The 23,390-nt window shown below is 35.9% G+C and overlaps 1 protein-coding gene and 1 pseudogene across 5 annotated transcripts in view; both read right to left on the reverse strand.

Moving 5' to 3' along the window:
- The window catches only part of ATF6 (activating transcription factor 6), a 222,012-nt gene that overhangs the window by 60,872 nt on the left and 137,750 nt on the right, over positions 1-23,390 (reverse strand). The window contains exon 15 of one of the 5 annotated variants that reach the window (XM_060134479.1): positions 7,813-7,912. The exons of the other annotated variants lie outside the window; for them this stretch is intronic. Coding sequence (XP_059990462.1) covers positions 7,886-7,912 — 27 coding nt within the window. The 3' untranslated portion in view covers positions 7,813-7,885. Of the gene's footprint in view, positions 1-7,812; positions 7,913-23,390 lie in introns of those variants that run through there. 5 annotated transcript variants of the gene reach the window in all.
- On the reverse strand, positions 17,772-18,569 carry LOC132516437 (proteasome activator complex subunit 3-like; annotated as a pseudogene).

The following is a 23,390-nucleotide window of genomic DNA, read 5'->3' on the forward strand; positions in this document are numbered from 1 at the left end:
AGTAGTGTTGCCTCCATTTAGTTTGACCAGGCTGCCATCGTGAATCCCAGTGTAGGTTATAGGGGCCCAGAGATTTGGGAGAGAGGACATTGAAGGGCCTATACTGTAAGGTACAAAGCAGGAGAGATCAAAGCCAAGTTTTTAATTCGATACTCTTGATATTTAATATTGGTAAGGCAAGCCATGGATTACATTCCTGAGCTTATTAAATAATTTTCATTTTGGTCATGTGAATTTCAAATTAGTTTCCCTAATCTTTAAGATTTTGTACTTAGTTCTTATAGTACTAGCTGTTGGTTTGGCTATCCAGCATTCCAATAGCTTTTCTATTTGTTGGTATCACCACTGAGTGCATTTTTGTGAAGGAAATATCTCCAACTACAGAAGCCTGAAGCAATGAGACACAGCCTCTCTCCCAGCTCTCCGGCAACTAGAGCATGGACATGTGACCTAAGCTTGGCCAATCACATACTCCTTTTAAGTTCAAAGACTTGGGCATTAGTGAATAAAGACTCAGAGAGATACAGATTATTCATAGCTGTGAAGAGAGTCTGCCACTGGCAGTAGTACTAGCAAGCTATGGGGTGTTGAGTGGATGGTGGTCCTAACCCAACTTCTTGAGCTGAGACAATGGCTGTGTTCTTTGCTGTGTGGCCTCCTTTGGTTCCCACCACGTTTCAAGCTGAATTCTCCAGCCTTCCATGGAGTCTGTGAACTAACAAATAGCCTTCCAATAAATTCCTTTTCTGCTTAATGTCTGCAGTTTCTGCTTTAAGTTACAGTAGGTTTCTGTTGTTTACAACCAAGAAACATTACGAGCACAGAACTGTAATTTCATTTCTGACATATTTGATACTGCCAGTTAACGTCTGACCTAAATATTAATTTTAATTAGATTAATCATGGCATTATTTTAGGTAGATAAAATACAATAGAATGAGTCATAAATCAATGGACCTCCTTATTTCCCATTTGATGCCCAAAGTAATGAAAATTGACTCTGTCACTACCATTCTACCGTAACCAGCCTCATAAATATTATATTCTAATTGACAAAGCCACTTGCTTTTATCCAGTCCTCACCCTAGATTTTTCTCTGCAGCATTTGACATGCAACTTTCCCTTGTCAAAATCTCTTAGTTCTCATTCCCCTCCAATGTTTTTGTTGTTGTTGCCTTCTCTTACACCACATCCCACATTAATTACTCGTGTTTCTTACAGATGAATCTTTTTTTAATTTTTAAAAAAATTTATTTATTTTTGGCTGCATTGGGTCTTCATTGCTGTGTGCGGGCTTTCTTTTCTTTAGTTGCGGCGAGCAGGGGCTACTCTTTATTGTGGTGCATGGGCTTCTGATTGCAGTGGCTTCTCTTGTTGCGGAGCACAGGCTCTAGGCGCGCAGGCTTCAGTAGTTGTGGCTCGCAGGCTCTAGAGCACAGGCTCAGTAGCTGTGGCGCAAGGGCTTAGCTCCTATGCGGCCTGTGGGATCTTCCCGGACCAGGGCTCGAACCCGTGTCCCCTGCATCGGCAGGCAGATTCTTAACCACTGTGCCACCAGGGAAGCCCCCCAGATGAATCTTTTTTCAATCCATATTGTCACCTGGCATTCTCATCTAGTCCCATGACTTGAAGTATATGTCTGGCTCAAACCTCTCAAAACGTTAACTGAAGACCCATATTTACAACTGTTCACTAAACATCTCCACTGGAATATTCGTTAACAGGGTATTTAAACTACAATTTATCTTCCCCCTGTGTTTCCTATTTTAGTTAACTCATCTATTTCTATCTAGTTATCCAAATAGAAACCTAAAATCATCTTGGACTCCTCCATTTTTCTTACTCTCAACACTAAATATGACCCTCATTCCCAAGCGTAAGTCTGCATTAGCTCCTCTCGTATACCCTCTACTCACTCCTTGGTAATCTCATTTAGTCACAGGGTTTTAAATATTATTAATATACTGATGACTCCCAAGTTTACATTTCTAGTCCATCTCACTCCCTTGGCCTTGACTCCTATATACAACTGCCTACTCAAAACATCCCCTTGGACATCTCATGGTTAAGATATCCAAAACTAAGCTCCTGGTAGACCTCTCAAATGTACTTCTCCCATAGTGTTTCCCACTGAGTGGTAAGGCCATTCTTCTAGGGTGCTCAGGTCAAAAATATTGTAGTATGCTTCTCATACTCCACATCCAATCCATCAGCAAAACCTACTGATTCTACCTTCTAAGTATATCCAGAATCTAACCATCAGTCCAAACCATCTTCATCCATTGTCTGTATAATTACAATAGCCTCCTAAATGGTCTGCCCACTTCTGCTCTTCCCTCCTTAAAGTCTATTCTCATCACAGCAACCAGAATGATCCTGTTAAAATGTACATCAAAATGCTCCAATGACTTCCAATCTCACAGTAAAATTAAAATAACCTCAATGGCCTTTAGAGATGTATATGTTATGACCCACCTAATTACTTCTCTGACATCATCTTCTATGGTTCTTTTCTTAATTATGCTCCAGCTGCAACAGCCTCCTTTCTTGTTCCTCACAAATGCAAATGTTCTTGCCTCAGGGCCTTTGCACTTGCTGTTCCCCCTGGAATATCCTCTCCTAAAGTATGTGCATGGCATGTACCTTCACCTCCTTCAAATCTTCACTCAAACGTCAACTTCTCAGTCAGGCCTTTCTTGGCTACCCTGGTTAAATTGAACAACACATCCTCACCAAACGCACTCACATCCTTTCCCTTCTCTGCTTTACTTTTCTCCCTAACATTTACTGTCTTTATCCTTTATAAGCAAGCTCTACAACAGCTGGCATTCTTATCTGTTTTGTTCATTGGTGAATCCCCAGGATCTGTTACAGTCTTTCACATGATAGATATCCAAAAATGGTTTATAATATAAATAAGTTAGCTACAGGAGAGTTTTAATAAAGCTTTTTAACTAGCTCTCTGCCTCCAGGAGGCAAGGGCCCCTAAGACCCTTTCAGCAGGTCTGTAAGGTCAAACTATTTTCATAATAATAATAAGACATTATTTGCCTTTTTTCACTCTGTTGAAATCTGAACCAATGGTGAAAACGCAAGGTAAAACTGCTTGGCCTCAGCATGAATCTAGGTGGTAGCACCAAACTATAACAGTAATCATGTATTCTTCACAGCCACATACTCAGAGTAAAAATGAATCAATGAATGAATAAGTAGATGAATATAAAAACTTTAAAAGCCAATTCCAATTAAGAATATCCTTGTCGGGCTTCCCTGGTGGTGCAGTGGTTGAGAGTCCGCCTGCCGATGCAGGGGACACGGGTTCGTGCCCCAGTCCGGGAAGATCCCACATGCCGCGGAGCGGCTGGGCCCGTGAGCCATGGCCGCTGAGCATGCGCGTCCGGAACCTGTGCTCCACAACGGGAGAGGGCCACAACAGTGAGAGGCCCGCGTACCGCAAAAAAAAAAAAAAAAAAAAAGAATATCCTTGTCAAAGCAGTAAAAATTATTAATACTCTCTGTGATGGGGGAAAAAAAACTTAAGTGACTAAGTTGCCAGCTGAACTACACACTTTATTATTTTTTTTTAATATTTATTTATTTGGCTGCACCAGGTCTTTGTTGTGGCACACAGGATCTTTTTTTTTTTTTTTGGTTGCAGCACGCGGGTTCTTTTAGTTGCGGCACACGGGATCTAGTTCCCTGACCAGGGATCGAACTCTGCCCTGGGAGCACGGAGTCTTAACCACTGGACCACCAGGGAAGTCCCATGAACTACACACTTTAACTTGAAATAGTGACTGACAAACTACTGTTACTCAGGCTTGGGTATTCATCAGACGTTTTCGTGAAAGTAAGAGAAGCAAGCATGTCACTTCAAAGAAAACAGTCGACAATATGTATTGCAAATGATAAAGTTTGAGCTGTCAAGCAAAACTCAGAATTTTGGAAACACAGTATCCACCACCATGAGCATAACTTTCTTGGTGTGATTAGTAGTGATATTAATGAATGTGATTTTTAAAATATTGTATAATGAAATATGTTAATATCTGGAAGATATGGATAGTTCAGTGAATATTTTCCAAATGACCGGTGGATGATATTACAAAATCATCCACAGGTAAAAGTTCCATTCAAAGTATAAGACAGATCGATGGCTTTTAATGTTACAGAGTATACAAGTTACATTGATATGATGTCAGATTCCATCTTGAACTAATCTTTTAAGAAATGATCACTTGTTGAGCTTTGATGCTGTATCAAAAAAATAACCCACAATTATCTAAAAAGAGTATTAAAATACTCCTCCCTTTTCCAATTACATAACTGTATTTTCTTCATATATTTCAACCAAAACAACATATTGAATGCAGAAATACATGAGAATCCTGCTACTTTATTAAATCAGATTAGACATTTGCAGAACTGTAAAACAATGCCACTCTTCTCAGTAAAAAAAATTTTTCCTCTTTAGTATATAATTATTTTTCATTAAAAATGTTATCTATTTTAAAATATAATTGTTTCATTATTGTTATTTTCAAGTGAATCATTAAATATTTTAAACACTTCTTAGTTTTAATTTCTACTAATGGCTAAATGATATTGAATATTTTTGTGTGTTATTAGCCTTTTTGTATATCTTCTTTGGAGAAATGTCTACTCAAATCCCTTGCCCATTTTAAAATTGAGTTGTCTTTTTATTGTTGAGTTGTAAGATTTCTTTATGTATTCTGGATACAAGTCCCTTATAAAATATATGATTTGCAAATAGTTGCTCTTATTCTGTGAGTTCTCTTTTCTCTTTCTTAATAGTGTCCTTTGAAGCATAGAAGTTTTTACTTTTGAAGAAGTCAAATTTATTTTGTAAAATTTTCTTACTTGTGTTTTTGGTCTCATATCTAATGCAGAGTGGCTATATTATCTTACATTCCCATCAGCAGTGTATGAGTGATCCAATTTCTCCATATCCTTTCCAGCATTTGGTTTTGTCACTGTTTTGATTTTTAGTCAACTGTTAAGGTATAATTAAAGTATCAACTCCATTCTCAACCTTCTGGGACCAATCCTACCCACCCACTTCTCTTTGTGTTTCCATTCTCTACCACCTAGGCCTAGGCAAAATTAACTGCCCCTCATTTGTGTTTCCACAATCTCCCCCTACTAAATCGCTTAACATATTATAGTTTGTGTTCATATGTCTGCTTCTACTGGGCTGCATTCCTTCAGGGTAAGATTCATAATGGTGGGCTCCATAGGCTTCCTTAAGTTATGAGACTTTCTACTTAAATATGTAAATATATTTTTCTTGAGAGAGGGAAGAGGTCCATGATCAAAAAAGGATGATGAATCACTGCTTTAAAGAGAAAACATCTCTCAATTCCCAGCATCTCAGACTAAAGGTACTCAATAAATATTTTAACATGAATGATATTGTTTTAGTGAAAAAATTCTCTCACTCAAAATTGTTTCATATCTTGTAAACAAATGACTTTCATGCTATAACAACTACTTTATTTACATTGAAACAAAAAGATTCACTTATAGACAAAATGTACTTAAATGATTAGATTTCATTTACAGTGAAACAGTGAGAAATCTTTAGTAAAAGCATTTTATAAGAAACTGTATTCTCGCAATTAATGACCATTTCATTTCAGATTATCATTTTCTAACATCCCAGACATGATTTAATAGAAAACTGCTGATTTAATAGATTAAATTGCTCTGGTCAGTTTGTGGTTATTCTATCACCATGGTTATTATTCATTCATATCCTTAGAAAATCTTTTTAATCTTAATCTCTTTCCAACAATTAAATGCACTCTTTTCCCAATACATCTTAAATTCCACCAAAACAAATATTATTCCTGATCTGTATTCTTAATATGATGAGATACACTACTAGGAATAAAAGGAATTTAGGGCTGGTCACTACAAAGATGACTTAGAAGAGATAAGAAGTTTGGAATTTCTGTCCCCACAGCACTAGAGTAAATTGGGCAAATAATAGAAACTCATTAAAACTTAAAAAAAAGTGAATAAGTGAATGGGTGAATCTTTTTTCTTATTGTTACAGGGAGTCAAGTCAATAGAATATGAAGTATACTTATTTTAAGAGACTTATATGTCTAGAGATGCTATAATGTTTCTTTACAAACTTCGTTAGTTTTAAAGACGGCAAAAACAAAACAAAGCAAAACACACATGCATAAAATAGAGAAAGGAGAAAGTTTAGGGCACCAAAATAGACAATATCTTCCTCATCAGAAACAGTAAAATGAGGAATACAGCTGGAGGAGATCACACTTATTGGAAATCACTTACTCTCCTCATCAGAGTTCAGCTGTTGCCTCTAAGAAACAGAAGCCATCATTCTAAGATACTGCCCGACACTTACCTATGGAAACACTCAAAACAATGTAACAAGAACCTAAGCTGGAGTTCACTCTCCAGTGTGAGACCTTCACAAGTGCTGATATGAGTAATTAATGGTGAAGCACTAGAGGAAATAAGATGTGCTGAGCCCTGCCCTGGAATGCCGGGTCACACAAAAGAGTGTTCCTCATAATCAGACTCTGAATAGATGGGAGACCTTAGGCAAGATACTATACAAAGATAATGTTCCTTATTCTAGAAGGGTTTTTTGGGTGGGGTCAGGGGGATTTTTTTCTCTCAGTTCTGAATCTTTACTCCCAATAAGTAAATATTTTATTAGGAAATATGGTTATAGATATGCTCTTTAGATCTATCAAATGGTTGTGAGCTCTGACATTCAAAGATTGTAAAAAATCATCTATCAACACAGAACTCAAAAGATGTGTTGAATGACAATCTGAAATGCCTGACTGAAGTATCAGGCAATTATAAAGAGGAGCAATAAACTAAAAAGGAAAATAAAAGCCTAACAATTAGGAAAACAAATAGGTACTATTTTAAAAAAACCACCAAGGAAAGTGTTTAGGAAGTGAATACCAAATAATAAAGGCAGGAAAAGACATTCAGTTGACTAATCTGACCCTTTTCTTTGTTTCAACATACTCACAATTATTAAGCAAACATACCAAACTGCTGTTTTCTAAAATGTTAAAAAGTAATAATAATAATCCAAAGCAATCTAAGTTTTTCCTGAAGTTTTTCTATTTCCCAACTTCTGCTATATATGATTGGACATTCAAAAAGCATATAAATATAGAATACATATTTAACTAAGAAGGTGATAGCCAATAAACTGAAAATCTGGTCCCAATTTCCAATTGTACAATTGTAAAGTACAATTGTACAGTACTCCCTGAAATCTAATAAACTCAAAAGTTTTCCTTTATTTCCTTTCTTTCCCACCACATTCTTTCAGGTATACTTAACTTAGCAGTGAGGGTTCTTGTGTCTGTATTGCCCTTGATCTTTATTATTCTGTGCTGGGATAACCTTTCCACCTTACATGACTTAGCTCATACATTTTTTTTTTCTTTGAAGGCTTCATGATCATCTCCCTCCTGACCCACAAATCTCATGTCTCAAGTCTCATGTAGGAGATTTTCTTAAAAGTCTGCTATTACATTCAAAAAGTCAACCAAAATATGACAGAAATTTTATTAGCAAAATATGACAAATTTTATTAGCAAAATCACAGAGTCATAGGGCAGGACGAGACCTCAGAGATCATTGCAGTCCATGCCCTCATTCGAAAATATTGAGGCCTAGCTGCAACTTAGACCAAGCTCTGTCGATAACAATTTTATTCCAATCGACCAACAATCACCACATCAAAATAAATGTTTCTGAAATCACCAAGAAAAATGATGGTGAGACCTCCAAAGTAGAAAATACAATTCACTCATGAAAGGCAATTTATCAACTTGCCAAGGGTGCTGGATTCTGCCCACTACCTAGATAGGTTTCTGGGATGTCCCTAAATAAAAGGAAATCAATATCCATCAGCAACTTAACCAACATAATTATCTAACACGTCGTATTTGTCTATAACATAAAATTTCCCCTCCTTCCCTTGTGTACTTCTCATCTTTCTTTGGTGTGTGATCAGGAAGCATATGCCACCTGTAACATAACTCTGAATCATATAATATCAGGATGTTAAATACACTGGGAAAAAAATTTTTCATCAGAGATAATCTTTATAGCCTCTAACTTATATGAATGATAGATAATTATATGAAAGACAGAACTAGGGATGATTGTAAATAAAGATGAGTATAATTATTTCAATATTATCAATAGGATCCTAAAATGCATTTGCATGAACAATTCTAACACAGTCACATATTAAAATGTTAATGTCAAAATAGGTATAGGCAACCTTATGTTAGGAATTATTCTTGTATGTTTTAAGTCATGAGTAGTGGAAACAGTCCTATAAATCTTTGAATCTATTATTTCCACAGCTCCTAGGATATATCTTGTTCATGAAAAGAACTGAGAATTGTTAAATGATTTTCTTTGTTCACAAAGAGGAAATAAATGTGTGGCTATATTGTGGGCAGTCAAAGAATGATCAAAGTACAATTGGATGACAACTTTCAGAATACAAAACTTTTCTAGAAAATAAAATCACTCCAATATAAAATAGTAGGTTAAAATTATAGTATAGTGGTTTTAAACCACCAAACTTCAGGTGAGTATATACCTTAGCTATTTATTTATTTATTTACTTATGATCCAAGAGCAAGTTCAAAATCTAAAAAAATAGCTGCTGTCTGCTACACACATTAGTATTGCCAAAACTATGAACAGAAGTCCAGTTGATGGATTTCTTAAGTTTACTGGGGGTGGGGGTAGGGAGGAATGTTGGGACTGAAGAATATGCTTGGTCATTCAAGAGTAACTGGCTTTAAAAATTACTTCACATAAATACATTCAAATACTTCATATGTATGACAAACAGGGAAATCAGTTCTATGACAGTTAAGAATAATGTTTGTTGGTTAACAGGACAGAATAATGTTTGGGTGATTGACACAGTGGTCTCTCTACTGTAATTTTATACTAAAACATCATAACAATGTTACTAAGGTTATACAGCAAAAGTATTGCCAAATGTAAGTTAGTGAATGCATTAATACTAATGGTGAGCCCAAGAACATGTACAGAGTTTCATATACACTTGAACAAAATAACATATCAGTAAATCCTCAGGATATGTTAATCAATGGGCAGGTACAATTTGATGATTTAATGAAATAATACTGCTTCTTTAAATTATTGAGAAGAGATCAAGTTTGGGATTAACATATACACACTACTATATATACAATAGATAATCAGCAATGACCTACTGTATGGCAGAGGGAACTCTACTCAATATTCTGTAATAACCTATATGGGAAAAGAATCTGAAAAAGAGTGGATATCTGTATATGTATAACTGAATCACTTTGCTGTACACCTGAAACTAACACAACATTGTATCTCACCTATACTCCAAAATAAAATAAAAATTAAATTTAAAAAATTAGCCATTAATCTGACAGTGTAGCTAAATATTTCAGAACTAATTTCAGAGTAAATCTAATTAGTTTAGAAATTAATTAAGTTTCAATGAGACTAAATAATTAAAGGAATAACTATATCCTACCATTAGTTCATTAAAAGGAACACCGATCTGCCTCTTGTATAAACATATATTTAGAATAGTACTACTGTGAAGTAATACTAAAAGTCTCAAATTTATTTTCTAGGCAGAACTTTTATATTAAACCTTTCTGAATAAATTTAAATAATTTCTGAGGTAGGAATGGAAGAGCTAAAAGAAATATTTTATATTTATTTAATACTTCTTTCTGACTACAATAATTCTTATAGCCTTTGCTATCGGAATTATCAAAGTTTTCATTTTTCAAATGTCATTTTTAATTTTCAAATTTTCTTATGGGGCTAAAGTTCATTAGTTTTACACAAAAGTTTTATAGAATGAGCATGTCTCAGGTAATACATAAATTTATGTACTTGAAAAGCAAAGAATTAGCGCATACTAAAAGATTAAGGAGATATTCTTTTAATAAACTACAACTATTTGCTTCCTTTAATCAAGCTATTCTGACTTCATTTGTTGCCATTACTCTTAATTCTTTCTAAAAGTATAAACAGAAATTAGATTCTTAAGTAACATTTAATACTTCCTACCATATGAACTATGTGGTCTTTAGGACTTCTTATAATACAGTGCAATAATGTGGAATTTAAATGCAAAAGATTATATTCAACTTATTGGTTTCTTATTGAAAATATTAACCCTCAGCTCATGAAACTCATAAAAATGGCCTTTTCATTACTCTTCTACAGAATAGCAAGCATATTAATCTGTCAAATTTCTTCAGCTCCAGAAGTACTGGAGTAAGCTATGAAATATATAGATAATGAGTTCAATAATTTTGATAATGGGTTCAATAATTTTGAGCTTGTCTCACAGCATAAAATGCAGAAAAGAAGAAAAAAATGTTCACTGATATTAAAAAAGTAGAGGAATAAGACAGTGATGGTTGAGCTCACTATACTTTTCAAATTGTTTAAAACTTATGAAATAATTTTTAACCAGAATGCTTTGTCTTTATATTTATTAGCAAATAAAACTTAAAATCTAAGAAAATTCTAATACTTAAGAGAATACTTTTTAAAGTATTTAATAAACTATGTAACTTTTAAGTATTTAAGAAATTAACTTTTTAAATACAGAAATCTGGAAGGGTAAAGCATTATGTTCATGACCACAGAGAATCAGTTTTGAAGAACAAAATTCTTCACTCTTTGATACACTAGACTTACCTCTCCATAACTCTTGGTTAGAAAAGTAATAAGAGAATTACTGATGCTGTTAAGTGGGTGAGAGAGTTGTTTTCAAATGGGCTTACACAGCATGGGAATTCAGTACACAGGTTTGGAATAACTTGCAGCTGTTGCAGGGTGAATAGGCTTAAGGAAATCACTGGGAATATTGAAGGAGAATTACCAGAAGTACTTTAAAACATTTATATTATTGTGATAAGAAAAAATGTTTAATTAGATGCCTAAAATTGGTCTCTGTTTAATTCTGAATCAAATTTTTAGATGTCTCTCATCGTTACATATTCCTGGGTATACATCCACAAACATGCTCAATTGTAACAAAGTGGCTCACTTACTATATGTCTTATGAGAAAACAATTTCCTTTAGTTTGATCCAGTTTTGGTTTAGTTCAATGTACTTCAAAATACTTTATAAATTTACTATATGCAAAACACCATGAGGGATAAAGAGTGAAAGACCCTCACTCTTCTCAAGAAACTTAGAGAAAATAGATATTATATATTATACAAAAATAATACAAAGAAACAGTATTACAGGAATTCAGTGGAATTTTCGGGATTTAATTGAGTGCTCAAATGCTGCTCCCTGAGGAAGAGCCTGATTTTGCCTGTACGTATTTGTAGGTACGTATTTGTAGGTACATTATTCTTCCATCCAGGTAAAAACTGTTAGGAAAGTGTTTCAATCATCAAAATAAGATGTTAACCTTGTCATCTATTTGGTTTCTAAAGCATATGGAGTCACCCTGAATCAGCAATACAGAATATCAGTACTCTAAGCTCTCACCATAAGTCTGGATAAGAGATATGATATTTAGAAGGTATGCTTAAGGGGCATGCTAGCCAACCACTCCTTTAGGCATTCCAAGTTCCAAGATCAAGCTGAATTCTGAGAAGGCTTGATTCACTTTTATTGAATTGTACATTATGAAAAGATGACAAATCAATGTCTACGGTTAATGTCCCCATCATATATCACTGTAGGTTTTGGTTCAGCTTCAAGACTCATCCCAATTACTTTAGAAAACTTAGCTCTAGAGCATGCTGTCTAATGCAAATATACTGCAAACCATATATGCAAGCCACATGTAAACTTTCTAGTACACAGTAAAAAGAAATGGGTGAAATTAATTTTAATAATCTATTTTATTGAACCCAATATATCCAAAAATATTATCATGCAACACGTATGTAATCAATGTAAAAGTTACTGAGATATTTTACTTTTTCTTCTTCAAGCTCTAAGTCTTCAAACTCTAGTGTGCAGTTTATACTTACAGCACATCTCCATTAGGACAAGTTACATTTGAAGACTAGTGGCTACTGTAGTGAACATAGTGCAGCTCTAGAAGATAAACTTCTTTTGGGAAATGGCCCTTTAAGCCTTCATCTCCAACAAAAAACTACAGCTCCTATGCTTTCCCCCTTTATTCTGTAGGTTATTAGGGACAGAGCCATGACAACTCCACTTAGCAGTTCTTTGGTGGTGAAGAATGAGGGTTGGGGTACTGGGTCAGTAGGATATTTTAAACCCATATATTCAAAAGTGAAATAAACAAAATCGTGTACTAAACTTCTCCCCATCTATCTCCAAATGCTCTAACAGCACCTCCTTCCAACACAAGTGGCATGGCTGATAGTATAGAATAATGCCTCCTCAGAAGGAGAAGTGGAACTGGAGGTATTGAAACTCCTGAGTTTTGTTTAGTAAGGGTCATTTTTATGACCAAAATAAAGTTACAGTTAACATATAAATTTAGAGATTGTTTTAGATTTCTTTATATAATCTCTAATTAAGTAAAAATATTACAGCCCATTCTGGTTTAGAAACATTTCAACTTCTCTTAAATTTCGCAGAATAAAATAATACACCAGTTCATAGGGATATGTTAATTTATGGAATTCTACTGGTTTGCACGTTTTTAGAACTCCCTTTTAACATAATCTCATTAATAAAAAGGAGGTAGTACAATGCAGTGAAAAAAGCACTAGCCTGAAATGGAAGATGATTTGGCTTCTAGACTTTTGTCACACGAGTTGTGTGATGTTATATAATTCTCTGGATCTAAATTTCTTCATCTGTAAAATCAATGGGGCAAAAGTACATCCCTCAATCTCAAAAATCTTAATTGGAAACTATATATTTATTCAAGAATTTAAAAATGCTGTATTATCTGAAGCAAATGGTATTTCCAATGTAACGCTGTAAAACTTTGTAAGAGTGAGATTAAATAACAAAGCAAAAACAAATGGCCAAGTTGTAAAAGGAACTTAATTCTGATTGCAGGTTTAATTCCTGTCCATTAGCTCCTGATAGCTTTTCACCAATAAGTAAAAATAACACTTGACGTTCTCTATGTGAGAGAGTTCATTAAATTCAGTTTAGTATTGAAATATTTTAAATTTGAGTGACAGGGATCACTAAGCTTCACTGATAAGATTCTGCTAATTGAACTTTAGGAACTTGAAGACTTATCACAATAAAGAAAGCAAAGAAAAAATATATACAAATGTATAATCATCTAATATTAAATGCCTATTATTGCTGATGAAAAGATAAGTCATGAAACTTCTATATTTCTATTCTGCTTCCCATGGATAATTTCAGTTCGAGGTAGGCAGATACTTAATGTGCTAGCAGTACAGTGTTGTAATGCAGAGAACAGGGGTGGTCCAGCACCTGTTTCTGTAACTGACTGAGTCCTTTGTTTTTTCAAGAAGATCAGGAATTTTAAAAAAATGCCTTGATGTCAGTGCACAATAGCATCTTTCAGAAATGTTTAAATGTTGACAGAGGAAGTAGGATTCCCTCCTACTCATACCAAATCATGTAAGCAGGAACAACTCATCTAATCAGTATAAGACAATGTAATTGCTTTCTTGAACATATTTATAAGGTAATAAAAAAATTTTTGAAGGGGGAGAGGAATAACACTAAATAATGAAATGGCTAATGCCATTATGGAACCTCAACTCAAAAGCAGAGTAAAATCCTAATATAAATATCTAGACATTCTCACCGTCATCTAGGCACATGTCCTCCTTGCTACTTGATCTCTATTTTCCACAGTCTACTCAAAACCCCTGCCCTAGATGAATATTATTCTCACAGTTAGGTAACAGAGCCTTAAGAATCCTTGAAAGACAAAATGAAATGGGGTTTATTGCTATCTGAATCTGGAGATATCGGCCAAATGAAATTCTAATTAGTAAAACTGGGTTTATATATAAATGCTTATCTTCTACAGATGTATGCATAATCTTTGTTGCAATAATATAAAGACATGTATGTATTCTTTAAAATAAATGATACCCACAAATACGTTTCAACAATTTTGTTAAACTAGTGGGTTATGGATGATTTCTCCCGGTTTTTCAAATTTCTGAGCATTGAGATAGTCCTTTTGAAATTGAAATAACATTTTAAACTGATCACATAGTTATCTATTAATGGCGGAGGCCATTTGGTAAGACTTCTGTAGAAATATGAAAACCTCATAAAGACTATAAAAAATGTTGCCTCTAACCAAAGAATTTATAAACAATAATTTAAAAAAACCTCTAAGCTCCAAAGTTTAAGAACTTTAAAATTAAACCTCTTCTATATCATTTATATGGCTTAAGAAAGGTATTTCACTCCGTCTAAAAACCAGAGCTACCAATTTTAGAATTTCCAATCAAATCTGCGTTAGTAGCTTTCATGAATCACAAAAAGAACTTAAAACTAAAATTATTTAATTTAAAATGATTTTTTCAAACCATTTCCTAATAACAAAACATCATTACACACACTCTTTCTCAATTCAGCTGACTTTTAAAAAGGAATTAAAAGGGGCTTTAAGTGCTAACAATTAGCAAATGATTCATATTGGATACCATGTTGACACCAGTTCCTAAAATAGGTTTGTTATTATAAAAGCTTTTGCAACCATTTGCAAGAAGGGGAAATAATAAAGGACTTGATTTTTGCAGAAGTAGGGACTTTATAAAAGCAATCCAGCTCCAATTTTGTTTGACATAGTGTTAGAACAGGGAATAAAATGCAAATACCAGAATTCTTTAACTACAAAGGACATGCATATTTTTTTAGTAAAAGACATGTTTGGGTATTAGAGACAATTTATTTCAACCTGGCATAGGGTTTGACAGCTTAAGAGTATAAGGAACAAGCAAAAGATGATGGTTGTATTACGTATGGAACAGATATTTTAAACCTTAGATGATTAATTAACTATGATTGAAAAACAAGCAACAATTGGACTTCCCTTACATTGTCCACTACACACTGGCATGCAATTAAATGCCTGTCAAATGATATGAACTGATGTAGGATTCCTGGCACTTATCTGAATCAGATTTAATACCTTACAAGGGAAATAAAGAGAACTCTTGAGGAAGAATGTTAAAAGCAAACAAAAGTCTTTCTATTAGGCAATATCTTTTGTCATTTTATAAGGTCCAATTTGAAAGATTCGCGCTTTTCAGAAGTTCAATGAAAGAATAAACTTGTTTTACCGTGGCATCATCTTTTTAGAAGTTTACTTTGAAAATAAAGCTTCCACTAAACCAGTTACAAATTTTTCTAATCTATATAGGTCAGAATAGACACACAGTCATATTCATTTTAGTAAGGACAGGCCCAATTATAAGGTTATAAGTTATACAGATATAACTATAAGTAAAAATTTTTAAAAAGGTGATTGAAACAGAATTTTATCCCTCATTCACTTCACTCATGAAGAAACAGTTGTTTTACTCCTTCAGGTCAAACAGATAAGGAAAATGAAAAAGCAAAAGAAAAGCCAAAAATCATTAGGCACTTCCTGGGTAGACTGACACCACCTCAGAAAAAACGTAATGGGCATCACTATCCACCCTAGAAAAACAAAAAAAACCCCACTAGAAATGTGGTGTAGTCAGACTAAGAAATATTTCTTTTTTTTAAAGAAAGATGCAAAAGAAAACATCTCTGCTTTCATCTTAAACAATTCTTGCTGTTAAATAGGAAATGCTTTCATAGCAGCTTTTAGAGTCAAGTCTATATAATAAAGGTTTGTGCTGGTTTTCACCCTTGACAACCAAAACGCATTGTTGAAAAGAAACTCCTAAATAGTCTCGTTCAAAAGTGATTTCGCTCATTAAATGGGGAAAGGGGAGGGGGAGGGATGATTAGGATCAATTAAAAGAGAAGACAAAATAATCATGTTTTGACCCTATCTAAAGCAAGATCTGAAGGTAGTTTCATTTGTAGCAAGAAATATATTCCTACAAAGATATTGCACAAAGGGGAAAAAAAGGTAGAATTATGTAAGTCTCAGTAACAGATTCTGGACTCTGACTTACATAGTTACCTAGTTTCAGAGGGTCTTACATTATGTGGAAAAGAAATTTCAATGGGAAATAACATTCTCATTTCTCACAAAAAATAAATTTAATCCCTCATAATTTCCCTACCAATAACTCATTTGAGAAATAATTTATTGCATGAAAGTACTACTATAAAAGTACATTAAAAGGTTAAGCTCACAACTTACGTATGTATACAGTCTTGAAAATATTATAAGGATTCAGGGCACAGTTAGTTGAATAGCAAAAAGAGATGAAGCTGTCACTTGTACACAGGGATAATCTCATTCCTATCTACAAAAAGGCTCCCGCTCTCACTTTTTCTAAGTGTGTATTATGTAAGTTCCACAGGTGGTGATTTTGAGTCATGAAGATCCTCAAATAATACTAAAACTGAAAAAAAAAATGTTTCAATAAATACACTTCAGCTGGCTGAAGTATCTTCATCATCAAAAAAGATAAAATTCTGAACAAAAACCACTATGGAAGAATGATTCATCGTATCACATCACAAGAAATTCTCTGATGCAGAAGGTAACTTGGGGTACAGTAATTTATCTTACCTGCAAATGAAATCTGGAAATGCTGGATTTGAAATATACCAACAGTATAGATCACTACTGAGAAGATGACAACGGTTTCCCCTCAACCAGGCCTCAAAAGCGGTCAGGAGGAAAAAACCCAGTCACATTTTAGAGTATTTAGATTTTTTAAATGACCCATACAATTTGAGAGGAAAACTCTTATGAGAGCCTGTAAGAAATATCTTAAGAGACAAAAGCGGAATGGAGATGAAAATTGGTTGAGAAAAAAATGTGATATAAAGCTTAAAGGACTTGGCAGGGACTTAAGAGATAAATGGATACATAGAAGAAATTCTAAATTGTGTGTAAAAGGAAAGTAGAAGACACTGAGATGGTAGAAGGTTGTGCAAGGAAGCTGCTTTCAAAGATTTCTCTTCATTCTAAGGGAGGTATGGATGTCCATTTCTTTAGAACACTTAAGACCTATTGCTCTTTACACGCTCATTTTTCTTACACATCAGAGTTGAAAAATATCAAGGGTACGAGTCTAGTTGAGAAGGGAAACTATACATCTGAAAATTAAAGTTCAGATAAGCATACTTAGGCCATCAAAATACGGTAAAACCAAGTTTTATCTCAGTCTGCTAAATTGAAAGCATACAATGACCTAAACACATCCCTTTAAACTCCTTCTCTTGCAAAAAAGAAATGATGGTATAAATGGAGAATTTCTGACGTTTGAACAAAGTAACATAGAGTGGAACCTTACTTAGGAAACCTTCATTTAACTTTCTTTTAAACTTTAGGTTTTTTAAATTAACCCTTGAAACTATTCAATGTCACCAATGCCATAAAACAAGAAACCTTGGCCAACATTCATCAACAAAGCTACTTTTAAAAATCGCAGTCCTTTCTCCTTGTCCAACCTTACTACCTTCTACCAGATGGCTTCTTCCCATTCTCTCTTCTGGAAGAAAAATCAAATAAAAATTACACCAAAAGAGGATTCAGTATGAGGATAAGCTATACGAAACTGTCACTAAAGGGTAACGCACATTTCCAGTCGTTTCGTCACCTGTAGAGTCATCAATAACCAGCCTTCTAGCTGGCTGAACAGCTCAGCCAACTCCTGAAGGAAAGTGGGGTGGAGAAAGGTCCTCGGTGTAGGTTGTCAGTGTTGGTGCTCCGAGGGGTCCTGATCTTCTCAATGTTTTTGAGGATTACATCATGCAAGGTGGCATACTGGTTCCGTTTGTGGAGCAGGCTCTGGCACACACTCTGGTACTCGTTTTCGTCAACCTCGGCTACAGTGCGGCGGTAATCTTCCACCTGGGGCTATTTCACTATCTTGGATACCAACTTGGCCTGGGTGTTGTAATAGGTGGAGAAGCGGCGTAGATAGGAGGCTGCTGTGCTCGCCACGGTCCACAGCTGGCCCACGGTATCTTCCTGGATAGACACTCCAAAGTTGTTGCCGTCCTCCACCTTTGGGAGGAGCAGCTGCACCCACATCCGCACGGTGTTGCATTTCTCTCTCAGCAGCTCGATCTCGGGTTCTACGTGCTCACTCAGCTCCACCAGATGCTGGTTGCTTCGCAGAAGCTGCCCCTCGCCGCCTGGCATTGCTAGTACTTTGATGAAGGACTGGATGTGCAGAGGCTGCGGATCCCGGCTGGGCCCATCCCCCGCAGTGTCTGGGGCGACGGGGGTCTCTGGGGCTGGCACCGAACGTATTCTGGATAGGTCTTGCAGGCGGAGCTCCTGAACCCGACTATCCAGCTCTGACAGCTTCTGAGGGAAGAAGGTGGACACCAGCTCCTCGGCCTTCTGGACAATGCAGGCCCGAAATGAATCTACTTTCCCCTGCACATCCTGCTCTAGCTTCAGCGGGGAAGCCATGACCTCCAGGGCCGTCGAGTGTTGGAGGAGACACGGCCTGAGTTTCTCCCTCCTCCGCAGGCTGGGTTTGCGCTTCCGCCGCCACCACCAACTCCCAGCAGACCAAGGCCCTGCCAGGACGAAAAGACGTCCCGGAGGTCCCTGCGGGCCGGCGCGCGGAGAAAGCGGGAGCCACACGCTGACCACGCCCTCCAGACGGCGCCCTGGCCAAGAGGACGGCAGACAGGCTTCGTGGGACCAGCCTAGGCTTCGAGTGCCTAGCCGCTAGAGCACCGAAGACCACGTGTCGGGGGACCCAGCTGGATCTAGTTATCTGAGCTGCGCCTCCCCTACCTACTGGCCTGGCTGGCGGGAAGCCACTTTAAAGAACATCGTTAAACTTAAGCTGTGAAGACCAGGCAATGACAAGTCGGTGCGCTTTACATAGGAGCTCAAGGAAATCCACAATCCCTGGATCCAGAATACACGATCTCTTTTGAAAGGCATCTCACAAAATGGGCTCTCCAGAGCAAGGCTCACTTCTGGAGAGCCTCAAGTCACACCTTTACAGGTAACTGGGCCTATCCATGCTTTCCCCTTAGAAAGTCAGAAGTGAGTTCACTTCACTATTGTATTTTAATCAAGTTAGTAGACTTCTGAGATCGTCTATGGCTTACTTCATACAATTTTTAGTTTAAATTACATATGTTAAGTTATATGACTCTTCTTAAAATTCACCTTTTGGGGAATAATTAACAATTGAATCTGGACTGTAAATTAAAGTAACACAGTCAAACTTCCTGAATTTGGTAAGTGTATGGTTGTTACAGAGGTTATGTCCTTGTTTTTAGGAAGTACACACTACAGTATTAAGGGATAAAGTGACATGATATATTTAATCTAGTCTCAGATGGTTCAGAAAGTGTGTGTGTGTGTGTGTGTGTGTGTGTGTGTGTGTGTGTGTGTGTAGAGAATGAGAATGCTAAATCATGTGGAGAAATGGTAAAAATTGATGAATCTGTATAAAGGGTGTATGAGAATTCAGTATTATTCTTCTAACTTCTCTGTAAGTTCAAACTTATTTCAAAATAAAAAATGAAACAACTACCTTTTCCTTAAAAGTTTCCGGAATCATAGAGACAAATTCTGTAAACTTCTAAACTTTCACCCTATTTATTTATATTCATTTTCCTTTCCCTGAAATATTTTCCTTTTGTTCTCTGCAGTACCACAGAGTAAAATCCAAGCCTTTGACTTTTATTCTAAAATTACTGAAGTTTAGTTAAAAAAAGGATTTTTCTAACGATGCTATAGTATGGTTTCAAATGTAATTGTTACCTCAGTCAGACTGTAAACTCCTTCAGGGCAGGGGCCAAGTCTTAATTCTCTTTTGCAGCTGGCGTGGAGCAGGTGCTCAATACATGTCTGATGAAATGATCCTGACTTAGTAAGATTTTAGCTAACTATAACTTCACAAAATGTAGAACTGAAAGGAAAAAAATATCAACAAGACAAACATGTTACAGGTTGGGTTCCCCAGCAAGCAGAGAAGTTGCTTATAGGAGGTTTATTAGGGAGTCCTCTTAAGATAAACACCTGTGAAAAGAAAGAGACAGAACAGGGAGAAGTTGCACTTCGATGCAATCTCAAGGCCTCAACTGACCCCATGGGGAACTGCGAAATGCCCTTCAGAGTTGTCCTGAGGTGGGGTCAAAGCAGTGTCTGAAGAGGGCTCTTTGGTAGCAAGACTTTCAGCAATTGGGAAATAAAAACTTTAGTTCTGAGGAGGGATCTGGGAAGCTCATCATAGCTTCAACTACACATGTAAGATACTAAGATACCTATACTAACAAACTAGCAATTAAGTTGTTCAGCCCCAGTCAGGAGTTGAAAATTCAAAGATGGTTTCTGTGTTCAGATCAATTCAAGCCTCTCAGGAATGACAAAGAAGGCTGTGGTGACAGTAATTATATGTTCAGAGGTGGGGCAGGGGAGATAAAGGTGTGTGTGTATGTGAGGGAGGTAATGGGGGATTACTGGTAAGTTGGATCTTAAGATATAAGGGAAGTGGCAGGAAATGAGGCAGGAGAAGTAAGCAAGGACCAGCTCATGGAGGCAGGGCCCTGTTTGCCATGCTTTAGGAACCTGGATTTAATAAAAGCCAATGAAGGACATTTAGGCAGGGAAAAAATACACACAGATGTATGATTTCAATGGTGGAGGTGAATTTGAAGAAGAAACTAAAGGAAGAGAGACTGTGCCATAATCCAAATGAGAAAGTATGCCTCATTTTAAGTGGTGGTGATGGGGTTGAAAGAGAAGCATCAAGAATATCTTAGGAAAAAAAAAAGAATATCTTAGAGGTAAAATTAACAGTATGTAGTGATCGTTTTAGATGTGGAGAGATGAGAAAAGGCAGAATTCAATACTACGTAATTTTTGGGGGGGGGCTTAGGTAAATGATTTCTATTTATACTTATATTAAACCTCTCCTAAGAGGTGAATTAGATATACATTTTTACTCACACATATTTACATTCAACTTACGGGAATTTAGATAGGGCTATCAAACAGAAAAGAAAAAGCAAATCTTAAAACATGACCACAATTTCCCATATGTTGATTTTCTTCATAACTTTGGCTATAAAAGATTACGACGGCGCCAGCATGGAAATTCCCTTTTATACTAAAAACATCCTCAGTGGTATATATGGTTTAACAAATGGTTACTCTGTTTTCAAACAGAAAACATTCCTAGTTGCTCTTTTAAAGAAGTAGGAAAGTTTCTTTCTACTTATTATGACAGTGAATAGCCATTTATATGAAATTATTTTCTTTAGTTGTCTAATGATAAATTTAAATCCTTTGGGGGATTAAGCTGCTCTTTTTTCTAGTGGGACCTAAGAGTTTTATTTTTTCGTAATGTTTCCTGTCCTTCTTAATGAGATAGCAGTTGGTAGGAAAGTAACAGCTCCTAATTTCTCTACCCCCATCAACCAGCAGCAATCAGTGGTTGTTTTTAAAAATTATTTAATAAACTTGCATGCCTTGATTTGACCCATGAAATTAACACTGAGTGCTAACAGGTGGAGGAAGGCCAGGGACAGCTGTGTAGAGTACTGTCTTGTTCAGGTCAGTTTCTCCTTTCTCCACAGCCCAGCAGGGTTCATTATGTACTGATCCCAATAACTGACACCCCACTCTTCTTTTAGGAATGCCTACAGATTTATGGATTGGCTTATCCTTTAAATATCCTCCAACTCTGAAACTATGCCCTGTGAAGAAGGGATTCTGTGGTCCTACGTTTGGGTTCCATTTACAGAACTATTCTAAGCAACTGTTGTGTCAACTATTGGAGATACCTGTAAGCTTGAGATATGGATTGAAATTTAATCATTCAAAATAAGCTGTTTTTCCCACTGATTTCTTTCTATCTATAAAAGTTAGGAGAAATATTATCAATGGTGCTAAATCTAGATAATCTTAAGGCTCTGGTGGATGGTAATATTTTTCCCCTTATATTTATAAAATTTTTCATCTCTGGGTTGCAGTGGATCTTATGTTATGTAGACCCCCCAAATGAGCAATTTCTAGGGCTGACAAATATATCACGTCCTCTTCCTTCATTCTTCCTCCTAGATTGCTGCACGTAAAGGTACAGAAATAAACGATGTGGAGGTATTCACTGCAGTGCCCTTTTGTCAGAATCAGCCTCCACATCTAACACGAGCATGGCTCTAAATGAAGAGGAGTTGGCAATATAGCATTGTGGTTAAAGTTACGAAGTTAGTCATGTTCAAATCCTAGCTTTGCTACTTACTACCCATGTGACCCTGGCTAAGTTATCTAATCTCTCTGTGCTTTATTTTCTTCATCTATAAAATGAGCATTATAATAATATTTATAAAAGTTGTTCTGAGGATTAAATTAGTTAATACATGTAGAGAGTTTAGCACAGTGCCTCAAACATATTAATTGCTCAATAAATGTTAGCTATTATTGAAGGAGAGTCTATCAACAGTCCAAAATCTCCCTTCACTCTTTGAAATGGAGTAGAACTGTGTATTCTAGACAAACCAAGATACAATTTTCTTGTTCACTATCTTGTTACTTAGCAGTAGTGACTAATTGTACTACACAGTTGAATATAAGTATCTTTTTTTAATGGCTTGAATTTCTGAGATCATCAGTATTTAGAGGCCATATCACAGAGGGCATAGGTGAAGCAAGCACAAAGTTTTACTGGCTACCTTGGCTGAAAAGTGCATTTCTGAATAGAACCCCTTCTGGCAAAAGCCATGTCTTCATCAAGTTCACATTATTTTATCTTACAAATTACATAATTGGGATAGTTTGGAAACAATGATGTCTACTGTCAAGGGTCCTTAAGATCACTGATTTTTAACAAAAAAACCACTGATCTCTAGGTCCTGGATTCCCAACTTTTTAAGATGCTTTGGCCAATGACTCTCTACCCAAGTCACTGATAGCTTCCTTGTTTACAAAATCCCTGGATCAATAATGTACTGGATGAACAATGAATCTTCTAGTTCAGCATTTTTCAAATTGAATTCCATCGGTTCCCTGTAATTATTTGTGTCTTCATTTTGATGATTCATTAACTGATGTAAGCATATTCTGGGTCATATTATAACTGACATGCAATTTGGGCCAGCGATTACATTTTTATGATTATGATAGCACCAAGTACATCTACCTTAATTGATGAGAGAGGAGCCTATTAGGTATGATTATCCTTTATCTCCTTTTCCCAAATAACTGTAAATCAGATAGAACAAAGGTTTTCTTAGTGATTCAAACAGAGAAAACTGGGGCTTCCCT

Source organism: Lagenorhynchus albirostris, chromosome 2 (genome assembly GCF_949774975.1).
Source record: "Lagenorhynchus albirostris chromosome 2, mLagAlb1.1, whole genome shotgun sequence".
NCBI classification, from domain to species: domain Eukaryota; kingdom Metazoa; phylum Chordata; class Mammalia; order Artiodactyla; family Delphinidae; genus Lagenorhynchus; species Lagenorhynchus albirostris.